General features: G+C 47.9%; 7 protein-coding genes across 7 annotated transcripts; 6 read left to right on the top strand and 1 right to left on the bottom strand.

Annotated features, from left to right (window-relative positions):
* Positions 1-541: 541 nt before the first annotated feature.
* Positions 542-1844, bottom strand: F5891DRAFT_1190131 (uncharacterized protein; the record flags this gene model as incomplete). Its single annotated transcript, XM_041367248.1, has 6 exons — positions 542-682; positions 737-1140; positions 1197-1347; positions 1400-1495; positions 1552-1748; positions 1799-1844. The coding sequence occupies 6 exons, from the start codon at positions 1842-1844 to the stop codon at positions 542-544; spliced, it is 1035 nt and encodes a 344-aa protein (XP_041224521.1).
* Positions 1845-6640: 4796 nt separating this feature from the next.
* F5891DRAFT_954741 (3-hydroxyacyl-CoA dehydrogenase) lies at positions 6641-7935 on the top strand (the record flags this gene model as incomplete). The annotated part of the gene is made up of 7 exons (XM_041375277.1): positions 6641-7106; positions 7161-7192; positions 7221-7335; positions 7387-7454; positions 7506-7526; positions 7588-7673; positions 7782-7935. The coding sequence occupies 7 exons, from the start codon at positions 6641-6643 to the stop codon at positions 7933-7935; spliced, it is 942 nt and encodes a 313-aa protein (XP_041224520.1).
* Positions 7757-8919, top strand: F5891DRAFT_431241 (putative cyclase). Its single transcript, XM_041371798.1, has one exon. It carries the CDS (start codon positions 8089-8091, stop codon positions 8827-8829), a length of 741 nt encoding a protein of 246 aa, XP_041224519.1. The 5' UTR covers positions 7757-8088; the 3' UTR covers positions 8830-8919.
* A 25-nt stretch (positions 8920-8944) lies between these two features.
* F5891DRAFT_431409 (putative cyclase) lies at positions 8945-10018 on the top strand. The gene is made up of 2 exons (XM_041371799.1): positions 8945-9772; positions 9825-10018. Exons 1-2 carry the CDS (start codon positions 9082-9084, stop codon positions 9836-9838), a joined length of 705 nt encoding a protein of 234 aa, XP_041224518.1. The 5' UTR covers positions 8945-9081; the 3' UTR covers positions 9839-10018.
* F5891DRAFT_1173883 (uncharacterized protein) lies at positions 9905-11957 on the top strand. Its single transcript, XM_041365638.1, has 3 exons — positions 9905-9997; positions 10048-10624; positions 10679-11957. Exons 2-3 carry the CDS (start codon positions 10081-10083, stop codon positions 11656-11658), a joined length of 1524 nt encoding a protein of 507 aa, XP_041224517.1. The 5' UTR covers positions 9905-9997; positions 10048-10080; the 3' UTR covers positions 11659-11957.
* Positions 11958-12436: 479 nt separating this feature from the next.
* On the top strand, positions 12437-12690 carry F5891DRAFT_954713 (ATPase, V0 complex, subunit E1/e2; the record flags this gene model as incomplete). The annotated part of the gene is made up of 2 exons (XM_041375276.1): positions 12437-12531; positions 12591-12690. The coding sequence occupies 2 exons, from the start codon at positions 12437-12439 to the stop codon at positions 12688-12690; spliced, it is 195 nt and encodes a 64-aa protein (XP_041224516.1).
* Positions 12691-14612: 1922 nt separating this feature from the next.
* F5891DRAFT_1040661 (sulfate transporter family-domain-containing protein) lies at positions 14613-17654 on the top strand. The gene is made up of 13 exons (XM_041362031.1): positions 14613-14953; positions 15003-15108; positions 15155-15260; positions 15307-15498; positions 15575-15687; positions 15743-15987; positions 16035-16173; positions 16221-16520; positions 16571-16633; positions 16685-16832; positions 16880-16985; positions 17038-17219; positions 17272-17654. Exons 1-13 carry the CDS (start codon positions 14755-14757, stop codon positions 17413-17415), a joined length of 2043 nt encoding a protein of 680 aa, XP_041224515.1. The 5' UTR covers positions 14613-14754; the 3' UTR covers positions 17416-17654.
* Positions 17655-17699: the final 45 nt, after the last annotated feature.

Below are 17699 nucleotides of genomic sequence, written 5' to 3'. Positions count from 1 at the left end.
CCCAAGCCGACCTATCGGACTCGTGACAAAATCGCAGTGGGGACAGTACTTCAAAGCTTCATGTCGTGAGAACTTTGCTTGGGGAATCGTTGATGAACACGTTCGATTGCAGGTTCGATGCTCTTGACCACAGGTAGACTTGAGTCCCCATTGTGAGCGGCGCTTTTTCAGGAAGCTGAGTCCAATTCATTTGAGTATCAGATGCTCTCGACTGTTCTACCTGCGAACATCAGGTCGTCCTTGCTGGGATCCGATGCGAACGCAGGCTTCGATATGCAGTCAAACCGATATGCAGTCAAACCAGCGGTGGAATAAAACTAGGGTACCGTATACATCGATTCAATAAAATAAAATAAAGTGCACACTGCAATACTCGAAACAAACAACGATCGGACACTGAAAATCCTTGGCATAGCAGCAAATCGAACCGTAACCAAAATCCACCATAAAAGTACAGGGGACACGACACGAATAATTATCATTTGGTGGTAGGAATTGCATCCATACAAATCCTGAGGCCTGAATTTCTGTGATTCGCAACTTACTTGTTTTGGATCTCCGCGATCGCCTCGATCTCTGGTTTGAGACTCGCCCAAAGGCTATCGACACTGTGTACTGGCTTCCACCCGATCAATTTGGATCGGTCTGCCCGAGCACGAGAGTTCGATCCAAGACCTGGGCCCTGTGAATTGTTGGTTCATGAGTAATCCATAGACAAGGATGACCAAAGACCTACCCCGAAATACTTTTGCAACTCATCCTCTGTGAAGACCGTAGGCTCAGGACTTTTGCCTATCTTTGCCTCAAACAACAACTCCGCGATGACTTCAGAGATCCTGCCCACACGATGTTCTCCATTTTCACCAAAGTAAAAACCCTCGCGGCCATGGCCTGCTTCACCTGGCCCTCTGATGGCAGCATCGAAAATGGTGATGTACAAACTCGCTATGTCGTTGATGTGGACATTAGGCCACAGATTCAACCCTTTTCCGACGACTCCGCCCTGTTTTCTGTCAATGCCGGCTTTGATGAGACTAGGGATTTGTATAGAGTACGGATTCTGAATGCCGAGTTTGACTAATGATGTATTCGCGATTCCGTAAATCGTTGAAGGCAAAACGATATATGTCCGCACGTAACCTGTATCGTATATTCATTTATAGAACATAAACAAGTAGAGTAAGGATCAATGTTACCTTTTTCATCAGCAGCGACGACTTCGATGTCGACTTCACGATGAGGTTGCGTCTTGGGTAGTGTCTCGATCAATGGGATGTCAAGATCGGAATAGACTTTATCAGTGGCATAATTTCCTGCGGCATTGTCTGCAAGAACACCGGTTCCAGACTGACGAAGTTTAACACGCATTGCAGGTGAAAGGAACAAGGAAAATACACACGGTGTGGATGAGAATAGGGACCTTGCCAGTTTCGTCGTGTCTCCTTTTCAATCCTAACAATATTGCTTTGGCTGCCTGGAGGTCATCAGAGTCAGCCTACATAGGGGTAATTAGCTATATGTTCAACTCGGCAGTTTAGACTCGAAACGGACGCAAGCAAAGACTACATCAGAGTTCCTGGCATGTTCTGTCAGCTTGTCAAGATCTTGGTTCGAGCCGACGACAGCTACGACTCCAAGGCTGTTGAGCGGCACGACTTTGTCGGGGGAGCGAGTGAGAACAGTGATCTGAAATGATTTCGCCTTAGGGTGGGACAACAATGCGGACAAAACAGATCCGCCAATGTAACCTGCAATTGACAGTCAGCGTCAAGTCAAGTTATGTTCGAGGAGGACTCACCAGTAACACCTGTTATGAAAATGTGCGTCTTCTCGGATGTGGACATGATGGCTGGGCTCTAAGTTGGTGAGTTGGGTCAGACCCAACTTCCTGATATTTATGGTCGTGAACTGTATGATATGGCGTCATGATTACACCATGAAGCTTCGAAGACTTAGTCACCCTAGTATCCTAGCCGCTAAGGCCTGCACGGGCAGCAGGCTAGCGTCACGGTAGCCTTAGTACGGTAGTAAGGCTTAGTAGTACCTGGGCTCTTTGCGCGTATAGGTCTTCCAGTGCTCTACATTCCTGTGTGGTAATTGACAGCTTAAGCTTGGTACAGCATCCCACACCGTGCTTGAATATTGAATCAGAGCCATGCCCGAGAGATATCGGCCTACAATTAGTCATCGTGCGCACTTTCAACACTGTCATGCTGTCACACACATGATAAATCACTGTCACATCGAAACCTTCTTTCCAGTTTCACTAGCTACTTCATGTAGATCCGACAAGAAACTTCCAGAATCCAAAATCTTTTGTGACAGTCCTCACTTGTTCCATTGATCGGCTGGTGTAGTCTTACGGTTGCAGTGTAATGCACCTCCGAAAAACCTGAGCGCTCAGCTCAGCGGGGCTAAGACTTCATCTGGGCGCAAGTTGGTGCAAGATGGCAATCAAGAGAAGAGTTCCTTCGACGACCATAATATTGATGAATTCATCCCCGATGCATCCCCGTATGTCTGGGTTAGTATCTCCTTTTGCCATATAACGCTGCAGACTCCGGTCAAAGTGTTGACACCTCATGAACTACTCATTATTAATATAGTTATCAGCTATCTGGCTTCACGATTCGCAGTGTCTATATATGTCCAGACAGTGGAGCACCAACGCGCAGAATCAGCTGTCAAGGCACTTTTACTGATTCTCGTTGTATCTTAACATCAGCCATCAAAGACCAGGTTGCCTGCTAGACGTTCCGGATAATTTCACCTTGCCACTTGGTTCAAGTTGTGGGTGCTTTGTTCCGGTAGTGATACAACAGGAAATAGGTTTGCCTGGACCTTTCAGATATACTTCGAAACACCATATGTTTGATAAATACTATGACGGATCCTCCACCAAATTTCTCCTCCCTGCAGACCACTCGGCAAGCATATCCCTACACAGTACTGCTAGTCGATACATGTACATGTTCCTGGAAAACAATCGAATTCATGCTAGTTTCTGCGTCATAGTATGCCACGAGTTTGGCGTTGTATCCCAGCACAAACATCTGCACGACCGATACAATTTCAAGAACGCCATAGAGTATCAGAGCTCCAATAGAATTTAAATTCTAAAGAACTGATGAGCAGTGGTTACATGCAGATGTTGGTGACAGGTCGGCGCACCTCGATTTCTGGAGAAAGATGAGCAAACTGGAGGCAAGAGACACCAACAAAGCTAACATGTGCGGAACTTGAGCAAAAAAATATAACCGCATTCACATCACAAACTCACGTTGCAAAATAAAGAACGTGAGATTGTATCAGTACTCTGAAACAGTCGCCGATGGTCGATCCTGTCGATGGGCCGAGTCGTCGCAGCTCACGGAAGTGTTTCACAGCAACCCAGAGTGAAAGACACAGTGCGAGGACCTCCCAAACAGTGTTGAGCATCCAAACGATCGAAATAAGAAGCCGCTCGTCCCTTCCATATACATAATCGCACATATATTTGCCAGAGTATGAATTCCTCTGGTGTTTGTCCAATGAGCCGTGTTCTTCAAGTCGACAAGTAAAGTTTACCTGCTACAGCATCGTTGAGTCCTATTGCCGCGATTACTGCGCAGGCGATGTTTACAGCCAGGAAGATAATAATAAGGAGCATAAGCATCCCTCTAGATCCCTGATACATGGCATGCAACCGAGCAATCATGATCACTTGGATCGTGTGTCAGTCATGTCCATATCACAGAGGTATTGCACCTTGGCAACTCACCGCCCAACATGGCAGTCAAGGCCACAATTGTCGCACTTGCTGCGTACTCCATGATAGTGCCTAAAAACTCGCAATTTGTGAACGCCCTCACACTAGAATCAAAGACTCCGACTTACACCTATTGAGTCATTATGTTGAGCCAAGTTCAATGGTTGGAATCTCACTCACCCCTACATATGAGCGTATTGATTTGATGGGAATGAAATGGTTGCAGAACACTCACCTGCATCTGTCAGCGATACTGATGGCATGGTACCTGTGTCTCGCCGGTCAGAGAAATGGAACACAGCGCATATGAGACATACGCAGAACACTGGCACTAGTTGTCAGAGATGAGCTATTAGCATGGTGCAAAGTCGTTAATCTCGACACATGCAGACAAACGGTATTCCAATATAGCGTATCTAGATCATTTTGGAGTCAGCACAAGTTGCCCGCCACGCTAAAGCACAACATGAGTACGAACAATCAAATACAGCAAGTCATGAGAGACCAGCGTTGTCTCTGTCACGAATTATTGCATGCTCTTGTTCTCTTCTGATACGGGATTCTTGTCACTCGCCCATATGAGTTCAATCTAACACACCATTCTTAGCAAGTTGGCTGTTACGGCGATAACATCGACGTACCTCTTGTCCGAGTGTTAAGGCTGGAAATATCATGAGAATATCAGCAATTTTCGAACACTGTCCTGCTCACCCCAATCGTATACCACCACGACGCCGGCAGCAACTGAACAACCGCAAGTCAACGTTGGATCTAGACATCTTGATGCGACAGACCTTCCCAATGGCTGAGAAGAATATCGAAATTGATTGTCGGCCACCAGCTAGGATCATTTGAGACTATGGTCATGTTCAAACAAAAAGAAGCCCTGGACAATCAAAGTAGACTTTGATTTACAAACCAGTATTACATTTCTGTAACAAGGTCGCATTCTGTAGTATGGCAAAAGTCAGAGAAGAAACACAACAGCACACTTTATTCGGTGGATCCGATGGTGCACTTGATGCGACGATAATGCATTGCACTGGCGGATACATCGCGACTCATGCTGTGTGATTGATGCCTATTACAAAAGATAAGACGCCATACATACTAGGTCGAAAGAGAAATCGCACGTGGGAGACGAGAGGCCTGCAACAGGTAAAAAAGCCCGATTTCTGATTGTACAGCCTTGGTCGGCGGCCATTGTATTTCAGGGATGTTTTGCAGTGCCGACTTGAGCAGGAGCCGGTAAAGGTTGCAAGCTAAAAGCAAGATCCAGAGTCAAATAAACCAAGAACGCCATTGTCACTTCATCATACTCAACAAATTCAGGGGCAGGCTATGAAAGTCGCATCGTAGTCGGATGCTTGTTCCTGCATAGCCATCGTACAGACACATCATTGCTTCAGCCTTATTCCACCTGCACAGGGTGCCAAAGATACAAATCCAAAACAGTCGCATATCACAACATGCAGATAGCACCACATCTTCACGCGATGAAGCGCACGGTAACCATCCCATCCCCTATCTTCGTATGGAAATACTCAGCCTGGATGATGGAATCGCCATGACCTAGAAGAATTGCCATACAAATGTTCCTGCACCGTATATCCACCATTTTTGTGGTTCTCCGAGCACTTCAAATGCACAGATATTATTAGGTATTTCCCATGGGGTTTGATGTTGATATTCTGTCGTTCGAGAAGCTCGACTGTTGCAGTGGCTATCTTGGCTCCGGAATTCTAGTGTAGGTCAATCCTGTGTCGGCGCAGATCAGTGGCATCGAGTGTTGGACACATGAATCTATGACTTACCTGTGGCAACACCAAAGCACAGCGATGAATCAAGGCTCGCAATAAATAATACCGTCAAGTGTTTGCATTCGCGCACCAAACACAATGCACAAGAGGCGGGGTCTTCATGTGTTCCCAGCGGCCTGGCCAGCTTGTCTCAAAGGCCGCGGCGCTACCTTCGGCGCTTAATTTGCGGAGTCAAATAATGAACCAAACGTGTAATAGGATTACAGCTATTTGCAAAATGGTTGGCACTATCAGACGCGAGGCCAAGACTAGAAATTAGAATACTTCGCACTATAAACTAGGCGCCGTCGCCGGCGATGACCTGGTGAGGCACATATGTCAATCACGAACCATCTGTGAGAAAAATTTGTCCAGTAACATACTTACGTTGCCATCGACAGTGGCAGGAGGCATACGTGGGTTCTCCAATAGAAGTGGCAATCAAAGCTGGTTGGGAGTGGGAAGGCGGTAGCATCGATTCTAGCGAAAACTGAGGAGCTGAGGTATCGACTGCATGAATGTAGTTGTGATGAAATACTGGTGATTGGGAGGCTAGTGGATTGGTGAGAATGTCTGCATGTTCCTCCGAAGACTGAAGGACGACAAATGTACGTGAATGAGTTGCCAAACGCGCCCGTTGCTGGTTCAATGCTCTACGCGGCGAGCCATATGATTCTGTCCAGTAGAGGTAGCACTAGTGATTTTCCGGCTCGGCTTGGCTCGAAAGCCCCGGCTTTGGCCCAGCTTCAGACGGCCTGGGCTTTCAGAAATTGAAGGCCGGGCCAAAGCCCTCGAGAACGGCTTGGCCCTGGCCCGGCCCGGCCTGAGCCACGGCCTGTGTATGAAAAACATGCTGCTTGAAATTGAATTCAACTCGTCAATGGGCACCCTGCACTGGATCCCTGTCAAAATCAGAGATCAAATATGGGGTACCGAGAACTATATGACTACTGCTTTGAACGTGTCCACTATCGAGTGGAAGTTTGGTTATGTTCAAGTAACGCATCCAGACACGTCACAGACTCTGAGTCACAGAAAAATATCATACAGCGGCCTTTTACACGTGATTCCGGCATTTACTCTTACTTCAACGATGTCGATTCCACACGGAATCAAACGACTAGGCGTCCTCGGTGCGGGCCAAATGGGCACCGGCATTGCCTTCGTATCCGCCCTCCACGCCAAAGTCCCAGTCCTCCTCCATGACAAATCTGCACACCAAATATCCAAAGGCCTCTCCCTGATAGACAAGCTCCTCGCCAAAGACGTGTCTAAAGGTCGTCTCCAAGCGTCCGACGCAGCAGATGCACGTGCACGTATACAAACAGCGGACTCCGTCGAAGCCATGCGTGATGTAGACATGGTCGTAGAAGCCGTATCCGAGAACCTAGACCTCAAACGCGCTATATTCCGCGAGTTTGCGGCGAAGATCCGTCCGGATGCGATCTTGGCTACGAACACGTCTTCGATTAGTATCACGAAGATTGCAGGGGCTGTTATTCCCGAGGGGGAACCTGCGGCGGGCGAAGTAGCGAAGGCTGTGTCTGGGAGGGTGGTTGGTGAGTGTTTGGGATGGTGTATAGTAGTGATCGATTGACGGCAGGTATTCTAAGGTCTGCATTTTTTCAACCCTGTACCTGTTATGGTGATGCAGTTGTTTACTGTGCTTTGAGTGGCGTGTTGATGCCATGTATGAATATCAGAAACTCGTGGAGCTCATATCTGCAGTGCAAACGTCGCAAGACACGCTAGACCGTTCACGCGCATTCGCTGAAGCGTGCGGGAAAGGTATTTGTTCTTTCGGGATGAATTGTACTTCGTTGTTGACACACCGTCAAGAGGTCGCTACGTCGCAGGACGTGCCTGGGTTTGTGTCGAACGCGTTGCTTATGCCATTTATCAATGAGGTGAATAATTCTGTCTGTTGTTTGTGCGTCGTATATTTAATTTTAACTCAGGCAATTATGTGCTTAGAGAAGGTGATTATCGGACACTAATCGTTCATTTTGAGTTTTACTGACGCATGTGTCGTGTATCCAGGGCGTTGCGACTCGTGATGACATCGACAAGACGTTCAGGTTAGGCATGGCACATCCTATGGGGCCGTTACAACTTGGTGAGTTACTGTAGCAGATGCGCCGTATCTTTCTGATGGTCACGCACGGTTTTCCACAGCTGATTTGTAAGTGCAACTATCACCTTTTGTTTCTTTTGTATCGCTCATCGGAAGATAGTATCGGTCTTGATACCTGCCTCTCTATTCAGCAAACGCTCTACAAGGGTACCTCGGATTCTAAGTATCGCCCTTCGGTCTTGCTTGAGCGTATGGTGGATGCTCAGTATCTTGGAAAGAAGAGCGGTCGAGGATTTTATGAGTACAACAACTGATCATTCTCTCCTACTTGTATCTACGTGCAAAGAACACTAATTTTCCCGGAATAGCCCCTGTGGCAGGTCATGTGAGATACTTACCAAATCGAAGTCTATTCAAGTAATCTATTCTTGTGTATACCATCAACAACATCGTCTAGGATCTCACAAATGCCTCCTAAATCCCTTATCGATCTCTCGCATCCTCTCACTCCCCAAACGACTATCTACCCCGGAGATCCACCCTTCGCGATGCGCAGCGTGTGCAACATCCCAAACGATGGATACACCGTACACGCTGTTTCGCTCGGAACGCACACAGGGACACACGTCGATGCCCCGTTCCACTTTTTCGCGCACGGCCAGAAGTTGCATGAGCTTCCTCTCGAGAGATTCGTCGGGCGTGCTGTGGTCGTCGATGTGAGGCACCTAGCGTGTGCGAGAGCACGCATTCGGTGGAGGGATGTGAGAGAGTGCCTTGATCGGACTCGCGGCACGATTGCTTCCCTTGGGCCGCGGTCAGAAGGGAAGATCGATATGGTGCTGTTCTGGACGGGGTGGGATGGATGGTGGAGCGCGCAGAAGTACTTTGATCATCCGTATTTTGGGAGAGATGTCGCGGAGGAGCTTGTGGAGATGGGTGTGCAGCTTGTGGGTGTTGATACGTTAAGCCCTGATGAGACTGTTTTGGTGCAGGATGGAGGGAAGCAGAGGGAGGATGCTTTTGCGATGCATGAGGTGCTTTTGGGTCGTGGATGTTTGATTTGCGAGAATTTGACGAATTTGGGGGAGCTTGTGGGTAGGAATTCTGAAGAAGGGGAGGAGGTATGGGTGAGTCTTGCGCCTCTGAGTTTACACGGAGCAGATGGGGCTCCTGTACGGGCGTTCGGGTGGACGGAGAAACCTAGGTAGACGGTGTATATTCTTGTCAGATATGTGGATCTGGTGACCAACCGCGCACCTCCGATTACCCCATCTAATGTTCTAATTTTGTTTCGCGACATGATGAAGATATAAAATCACACGGACGCAGGCGGCCAGCAGGTCGTACTGCTGTCCGGTCATAATTCATTCACGACTGTAGCTGTCATCGTATGTAAGAAAATATGTCCTTTAGTCGCAAATTAGTCATATCGAAATGATACGATTCCGTACATAACTGAGATGGCTGGCTCCCACAGTTCGTGTGGTACAACCGCAATGATGATCGACCTCACCCACACGCTGACAACATCAACTGAAGCCCCGATGTCGATATGGCCGGGGCACCCAACACTGGAGATGAAAAAAGTTGCCACAATCCCGGAACAGAATGCCAACGTGACGCTTATTACACTAGGGTCTCATACAGGGACTCATATTGATGCGCCCAACCATTTCATTGCGGACGGATTGACAGTGGACAAGTACGATTTGACCAAACTTGTGGGTCGTGCGCTGGTCATCGACGTGAGGGGGAAGAAGGAACGTGAGAAGATTACCTGGGAGGACATGCAGAAATGGGAGGGGGAGATGCACGAAGGGGTGATCGTGCTCATATGCACTGGGTGGTCGCAATACTGGGGCAAGGAGAATTACAAAGATCACCCGTTCATGGATTTGGATGCGGCGAAGAAGCTTATGGAGACGGGAGTGAGAGTGATTGGATGCGATACGCTGAGCCCTGACAGCATGATATGCTCGCCTGAGTGCGAAGTGCACATAGAGATACTGGGCGCGGGAGGGATGATTGCAGAGAATTTACGGGGGATAGAACAAGTGCTGGCATTGAAGGACCCAATTGTGAGCTTGCTGCCACTTAAGTTAGATAGTTGCGATGGCTCGCCAATACGAGCGATAGCTTGGTCTGCAGGAGGTGAGTACTTTAGTTAATTAGTTGTTGAAGACGTTACTTATTAAATTGTCAGATATTCTGGGGTGAGAAAGTATTAGTGGGGTTTCGGAAGCAATATAACCATTAATGATTTTACAAGTTGGATGAAAAAGCCGATAATCATTCCTCTAACTGCTAAGGCCACTTCTGAGACTTTGCGCTCGTCTTTCCTACTGCGCCCTTTGCCGGATGCTCGTTAGTTCTTTTGTTCGTGTGATCCTTTTTATTTTCAATCTCTTCTGCTAACTTTCATCAAGGTTAATTGAGGCTTCCTTTGTAGCTTCAATTTTATGCAGACGTTCATCAACCACGAGCAAGGCACAGGAGTTTGGGAGGTTTTACCTTCTACCTGTTGGGAGATCAGGTATGGATCTGTCAACTGGTCCTTTGACACACAATACTGTCGTGTCCCCATTAAACCTGTATCCCATCCAAAGCCACCCCATTATCATGGTTCCCTACTCAGGACCTCACGTCCAAGACGGCGTTATACAATTCTTTGCAAAGCTAAACCATTCGGACCTTCTCAAGATCCGACAACCCTACCTTATAACTCTGCGGACGAATGGCCACTCTCCGAGTCACTGAATCACAAATTCATTGGCGTTCAAGTCGCAGAAGACGTCTTGAGAGCGTACGAACTGGATTCTGGATTCACTCATTCTATCATGCCTGATATCACCTTGGACGAATTGTATACTAGTTGGACTAAGTTGTCCGTTGACGTCGACGAAGAGGAGGTCGAGTTTGCGAGGTCTGAGTGGGTTGCTCGTGTTCAGGATCTAGTCGGGGATATACAGCTGTCCCGGGCTATATCCGCCTCCGACATTGACGGTACGTTTGAGATTTACACTTTTCTTGCAAATCATTTTCATGCCTTCTCCTCAGGCGGCCGTCCTCAGTCCCCGCTCTCCTCGCTGGAATACGATTCAGAGCCATCTACCGATTCTGATGTACTCCCTTCCACGCCCACACAAAGGAGTGCATTCTCCGATGTTGAGGTACATCAGCCCTCCCCGGTGTTAGATGGCCGCGGTCTTTCCCCACCCAAGGCTCTCAATGGGTCGGCAAGAGCTTTCACCCCAAAATCAGGCCCGCCACCCAAATTTTTAGTATCCCCCTCACCAGACTCAAGCTCGTCTCCTACCTCAGTCAACTTTGTATTCCCAGCTATCAACGGTAACTACCAGTACCTTCCTCCAGGCCTGAAACGGGATGACCAAGGGTTCTACACCTCAATCACCCCACCTGGCTCACCATCTCATGCCCGTCTTGATTCTTCTCGGCCTTCCTCGCGGCTGTCATCTACGCGTCTCCCGCAGTTCTTGTCTGATGTGCAGTCGCGCAAGGCCTCCAAGACCAGAGTCATCGTGGACCAGATGAGATCCACTCCTGTTGCCACCAAGAAAGGCAGGCCTCGCAATCACTCCAAATCTTCATCTGACAGCTCGCCAGGACCTTCTACACCTCACATCGACGCGGGAGACAGAAAGAGTACCGGCTCTGCGCAAGGCAGAGGCCGCGACGACTCTGATCCAGATCTACCCCTCAGCCCCGACAATCCCATCACGCCAGGCAGAAATGGGTGGATGGAGCTCCCATCGCCTACTTTCAGCATTAAAGCAGTGATCCCCAGCAGCGCTGCACGTCCGTCGTTCCCTGTATCATCCTCATTTTCAGACGCGCCCTTCCTCACACAACCCCCCGTGCCTTCTGGAACTTTCTATCACATCCCACGCGCGCCGGCTTATCCATACTCGTATGTCCCAGCCAGCGCTCCACCACCACTGCCACCACCAACCTCATGGGTTCCTATCACTGGTTCCACTTACCCAAGCAGCATGTATGCACGACCCGTCGTGTGGTGATGCCGCCTATGTAGAAGCACCTTTTTTGCCATTCGTCATTCATCATAATTACTATATGTAGCACCACTCCCTCTCTTGTTGTCTGTTTTGGAGGTGGTATGACGGACCTTGGGGACTGTCTGCTGTAACTGACTGTTCTGTTCTTGTCACATTGTGCTTTATGTATGTGTCCTGTGCGTGTTTCGTTCGTTATTTTTGGTTTTTGGTTTATGGTTACAAAGCGGTACATGTTGTATGCGAACAAGGAGTTACCATTAATAAGATTGAGGTAGCAATGAATAGATGGCATTTGTTAATGGGAGGTGAGCTGGATGTTGAATCCTTCGAAATCAACAGATAAACTCGGACCAAGAACTCTGGCGTGGAAGACTTTGCAGGTTAGTCACGGTGCTTTGTGAAAAGTTCCAAGTGGTATACAATCAAGACTCAGGCCTGTCAGGCCTCAGGATTGTCGGCCTCCCACTGTAGAACATTGATATATAGGCCAGCAATGATCCCCTTCTTGGCCCTCGAGCTCTGAATCCTTAGAACACTGTCTGAGGTAGTATTAGTTCTCTGGCAAGTACTATCTGCTGAGCGACTGCTCTAGCAAACGGGTGTGAATATTGACATATTAATGCTTGGCAGGCCCCAATTTTTTCTCTGGAGTTTGACTACGTAGCAAATAGGGGGAATCCCTCTTCCCTAAGTGGGTATATGTCACGTGAGACGTGATGTCCCGCTGCGCTCTGCCCTTAGGCTGCTACTGCTGCTTCTGCTAGTACCCCTACAACTTTTCATGGCGTCCGTCATCCCCGTGATTTTCATACTTGTCGTAGTCCTAGGACTAATGGCTTGTGGTTTCCTCTTCGTCCCAAAGGGACCAAATCAAACGTATCTCTTCTTCGTTTTGTCACAATCCGAACCAAACTAATACCTACCCTCGAATGCAGGACAATTCGTACGGCCATCATGCTTACGTTTGCATCATGCTATCTTATGTGGATGGTAACATATATGGCCCAGCTACATCCTCTCATCAGTTCGTCATGAAACTCGTTGCTGCGGTTTTATTGGCTAACACATGAACTTCAGCGCCATATCGTTCAACAAAGGCCGGAGAGAGTTTATGATGGTTACACGCCGTCTGAGCAGGAAATAGACGTACACCACTGTCGCTATGATAGAATTTGCATTGACGAAAGAGCACCTCAAAGTCCGCTATTCCAGATCAGTGAGTTTCCCACCGCGTGTACCTCTACCTTCGAAGATACATCACGGGCACTTCGTTACTAGTAGACCTTCGTATGATGTGATTTATACGTCCGTATCAACAGATTCCATCCGGTGCAAATGATCGGTATTTCCATTCCTACAATCCAAGCAGAAACGCCGCCGTTGCTCCAGCTTTATCTCGTATCATGAAATTGTCCGCTCTCCCTATTTTACTCTTTCTTCTGTCAAGGGGAATTTTTGACTCCTGCACTGCTACTCTCACAGCTAACCTCGTTCAAAAAAACCCAATATTGAGGATCACACGACGCTGTATTGGGCGATTGTAAACAACCAGCGAGACACCACAGAATCCATTTCAAAATTCTCACCGAAGCAGAGTATGGAAGTTAACGTGTCTCAATCAAGAGAAGAACTTTGAATCTTCGTTCGTGAGCATGAATGCGAAGTTCTTTCCTCGTATCTCCGACTTTTCGTTTTTCGCATAGGGCGATGACCTTAGAGATGTAACCAGTCAACGAGGGCTAGATGATATTGGCATCATTACCAGTGTCGATTCTTGTGTAAAAAGCTGTTCAACGGTAGACAAGTCGCATGCACTGCAGGCGGTCGCGTTGATAGCGAGGATGTAACAGAGACTTGAAGCTTGAGCCTTGGCATCAAAAAATACACGAGAGATGATGAAGAAATATGAAATCACCAGGAATTTATCAACTCCGAGTCAGGTAGTTCCCACTCTGACATCATCTCCGCTGAGGAGGTGCCTGCCGAGAAGGTGACACCACGCCCAGTGTGAGCGATGGAAGATAGTACTGTCTCGTGGATCTGAGAGCCGCCAGAGACAGACACCGCTGCAATCCTTCAGATGCGGACGTGACACAGTGTGCGACGGTATGAGTATGGCCCATCCAGGAATCTCCGACCTGCATCCAGGTCGATGGATCCCACTCATATATGGCGAAATCCTTTCAATCGCCTTCCAAGAGAAGGCGTATGCCACCGGGCGTCATCCAGTGTGACCCTTGGAAGCCTGCGACACGTTCCCTGATGCTACGTTTTCGTGTTCCATAGCTTACCCGTTTTATCTGATGAAGCAGTGACCAGTACTGTTCCGCTGGGAGAAAATTCAGCACTGAGGATCCATTCAGGATGGGCTGCGCAAATGGTTTGGTGGAGAGGTTCCTCCATCCCAGGACGATGAGCGCTTGAGCTCTCTGCTCCGATCACCACTTGCTGTGAATTGCCCATCTCGTGACGCCCAGCCTCTTCGACTGACAACATGACACCAGTTCAAGTAGACGAAATGTCTTATAGGCTCACGAACTGGTAACCATGCGTCGTCTGTCCTGCTACAGCATATATCACATCCGTGTGATTTCCAAATGTTCGAAAGAGGTGTGGTTGTTGTTGAATGAACTGCAACATTGTGATTTCACCGGAGGTTGATGGTAATTAAATTGAGCACGGCCTGGGCTTTTCTGGAGGGATTGTTGGAGTCTTACTGCTGCAGCTGCGGTGCGTGTGGGGTGTTTTGATGCTGCTTCCTGCTGCATGTGGGCAAAGTTACGCCGTCATAAGCTTGTCAAATTGACAATTGACGCTCGTGGTTATACACCTGACTTTCCAGAATTTAGAATTTGCAGCGAACTTGCACGCACCATAGTTAGACTTGTGTATGACTGGTCACTGCCTACAGTATCCTCGGAGCCGACCATGGTTATTCTATTTAGATTACATAGTACACTGAAATCATGTAAGCATTGATAAATAGAGTTTGTCTGCTTCGGCCCGTTGGGGTCACACAAAAGTTTGAAATGGAGCGGCTATTGGGGACCCGCAGTCACGATTGTTCATTCAAAAAATATAGCCGCTCAGCGCTCAGCAATGACGCAGCATAGTGGAGGTAGCACCACGGAACCCGTCTCACGGTTTCACTCCTTGTCAACAACCACTTCCGTCTCATCCTTGCCAGGCATGGTTCATGGAGAAGAACGAACACCCCTCGTAAACCAAAGCGACGTTGAGGCGGGTCATATGACTCACGTCCAGTACGGTTCTTCTTCTATGATAACTTCTGCTTCTGGTGAGCACTTGTGAGTGTTTCATAGACCCACTAATAGAAGAAAGTACAGGTGTCAAGTTGCCAGTGGATACCAGCAAGCGGAGCTCGATGTTTAAGAAACGAGTTCGATACTATGTTCCGTCCACCGCATGGATACCTGACTATTCGATTTCCCTGTGAGTACACACAGGAACTTTGATTACACGAGCTCATATCCGACAGCTTGGGTGGCGATCTTCTAGCTGGAGTCACTCTTGCGGCTATGCTCATTCCCCAATCTGTCAGTTATGGAACTTCACTTGCGAAGCTAAGTCCTACAGCTGGTTTGGTGCGCTCCTTCATGTCTTTTTGATACAATACTCATGTCTTCTCAGTTCGCTGCTGCCCTACCGCCGATCATGTACAGTCTTTTGGGAACGTCAAGACAACTCAATGTTGCTCCAGAAGCTGCGCTTTCACTCCTCGTCGGACAAGCAGTCTCCGATTATCGTCGTGGGGATCATCATGTTCGTCCTGAAGACGCCGATGCCGTTGGTATTGCAGTTGCCACTGCCATCACTTTCCAGGTAAGTAACGATATTCTCAATTGGGGCTGGAACATTGGCTCAAAAGACATTCATATCATAAATCATAATTTTGTAGGTTGGCCTGTTTGCGTCAATGCTTGGATTCTTTCGGCTGGGCTTCCTAGATGTTGTTCTCAGTCGTGCGCTCCTCCGAGGATTCGTGACTGCAGTTGCGGTTGTCATTGCGGTGTGCGTACAATCGTTAAACAAAGATGACCCACGAAGTGCTCAAGTTGTATCACAGAGAACAATTAATACCTATGTTTGGCCTCGATGTCTTAGAGAAACAGATGAATCCCGCGTCAACCCTGGACAAGATAATTTTTCTTCTAGAATTTTCATGGAGTGATTTCCACGAACCGACGACGCTGGTCAGCTTCGGGGCGTTGCTCGTGCTCATATTCATGAGAACTTTCAAAGGTTACTTCAGACGAACTTGGTGGATCGAACGGCTCCCTGAAGTCCTGCTCGTTGTTGTGCTCTCTACAAGTATGCCCCTCGTCTTCTTGTTTTTCCTCTCTGACTGGTTTGTATAGTTATCTCAGGCTATCAGCGTTGGGACAAAAAAGGTGTCGATATCCTCGGCATAATACCTATCAAAACTGGAGGTGATTTCTTTAGTTTTCCGCTGAAACAATCAATAGGCTACATCAGAGGAACGACTTCGACTGCGGTGTATGTGGATAGTTTCCTTCACGAATGCCTTTATTAACATCAATCAGTTTGATAACCATCATGGGTTTTTTGGATAGTACTGTTGCAGCGAAGCAGAATGCCGATCGCTTTGGCTACTCTATCAGTCCGAACCGTGAACTCGTTGCACTTGGGGCTGCAAACCTTTTTGGATCTTTCGTTCCTGGCACATTACCAGCATTTGGTTCAATCGTGAGGTCGAAGATTAATGGCGATGTTGGTGCGCGTACGCAATTGGCCTCCCTCGTTACTGCTGGCATAACACTGGGGGCGACATTCTTCCTTCTCCCGTATTTATACTACCTACCGAGATGTGTCTTGGCATCGATGTATGTACCTTTCATCTCCACTTGGTCTGTGGCGCTGACTTGTCTTCTAGCATCTGCCTCTTTGTGATATCACTGTTCAGTGAGGTCCCCCATGACCTAATGTATTATTGGAGGTGTGATAGGTTGTCTTGTATAATCTTAGGGTGCTGATGATTGGCATTAAGGATCAGAGCCTGGACGGACCTTGCAATGATGTTTCTCACTTTCTCGCTATCTGTCATCTGGAATATCGAGATTGGCATCATTGTCAGCCTCATCATCTCTTTGCTACTTGTTATCAAGCGTTCCTCGCACACACGAATGATTATACTGGTATGTCATCACCTATAACATACTCAGGTGCTCAGACGGTGTTACAGGGACGCATTCCTGGCACTGATCAATGGGGACCCATTACTGACAATCCGGCCGCTGAAGATGTTCCTGGCATATTGATTATCCGTATCAGAGAGAGCTTAGATTTCGGTACGTTTCTATCATCTTATCGAATGCAGATGAAGCTCAATACGTGTACAAGCTAACACGGCACAGTTGAAAGAACGTCTTCGTAGACTGGAATTGTATGGCCAAGAAAGAACTCACCCTTCAGAAGAGCCAAGGAGACAAGCCGCAAGCACACTAGTATTCCACATGGCAGACGTCGAAACGTGTGATGCCTCTGCAGTGCAGATCTTCCATGAGCTGTTGGAGACGTATCAGGTAAGAGCTTACGTGACTTTGAAACAGAACCAACTTTATCTCATTCCATCAGAATCGTGGCGTCGAGCTCTTTGTAACTCACCTCCGTTCTGGTCCTCGACAAATGTTCGAACGCGCAGGTATCGTGGAGCTCCTAGGCTCCGAGGCATTCTTTGCCACCTTGGGAGATGCTATGACCAGCATTGGGCAGCAATGAAGGGTCCAAATTGCAATTTGCATGTGGTTGTTTGACGAAGACTTACGACTTTGACGACCTGATTATGACGAAGGCATCGGGCACATAGAATATGGCGGAGCTTGGGAGTAGATAGTATATACATATGTATTTAATACGCTTATGTGGCTTCTGGGTTGCGACGTTGAAACTCGAGAAGTGAAGTCAGCACCTATTATGACATCCTTCGATCGGCTTACCGTGCCGCTCACGTTCAGAAATGGCCGCTAACATTGACCGTTGTCTTATCCACGACCTCTTGGCAC

Source organism: Suillus fuscotomentosus, assembly GCF_016647785.1.
Source record: "Suillus fuscotomentosus strain FC203 chromosome Unknown F5891scaffold_35, whole genome shotgun sequence".
In the NCBI taxonomy this organism is placed as follows: domain Eukaryota; kingdom Fungi; phylum Basidiomycota; class Agaricomycetes; order Boletales; family Suillaceae; genus Suillus; species Suillus fuscotomentosus.
The sequence above is the reverse complement of the archived record's forward strand: the minus strand, read 5'-3'. Positions and strand labels throughout refer to the sequence as shown.

Coding starts and splice junctions, on each gene's coding strand:
- F5891DRAFT_431241 (XM_041371798.1), top strand. CDS start 8,089: ATGCCTCCTAAATCCCTTATCGATCTCTCGCATCCTCTCACTCCCCAA.
- F5891DRAFT_431409 (XM_041371799.1), top strand. CDS start 9,082: ATGGCTGGCTCCCACAGTTCGTGTGGTACAACCGCAATGATGATCGAC.
- F5891DRAFT_1173883 (XM_041365638.1), top strand. CDS start 10,081: ATGCAGACGTTCATCAACCACGAGCAAGGCACAGGAGTTTGGGAGGTT. Junction 10,625..10,678: donor ATCCGCCTCCGACATTGACG/GTACGTTTGAGA, acceptor CCTTCTCCTCAG/GCGGCCGTCCTCAGTCCCCG.
- F5891DRAFT_1040661 (XM_041362031.1), top strand. CDS start 14,755: ATGACGCAGCATAGTGGAGGTAGCACCACGGAACCCGTCTCACGGTTT. Junction 15,499..15,574: donor CCACTGCCATCACTTTCCAG/GTAAGTAACGAT, acceptor ATAATTTTGTAG/GTTGGCCTGTTTGCGTCAAT. Junction 15,988..16,034: donor CGTTGTTGTGCTCTCTACAA/GTATGCCCCTCG, acceptor TGGTTTGTATAG/TTATCTCAGGCTATCAGCGT.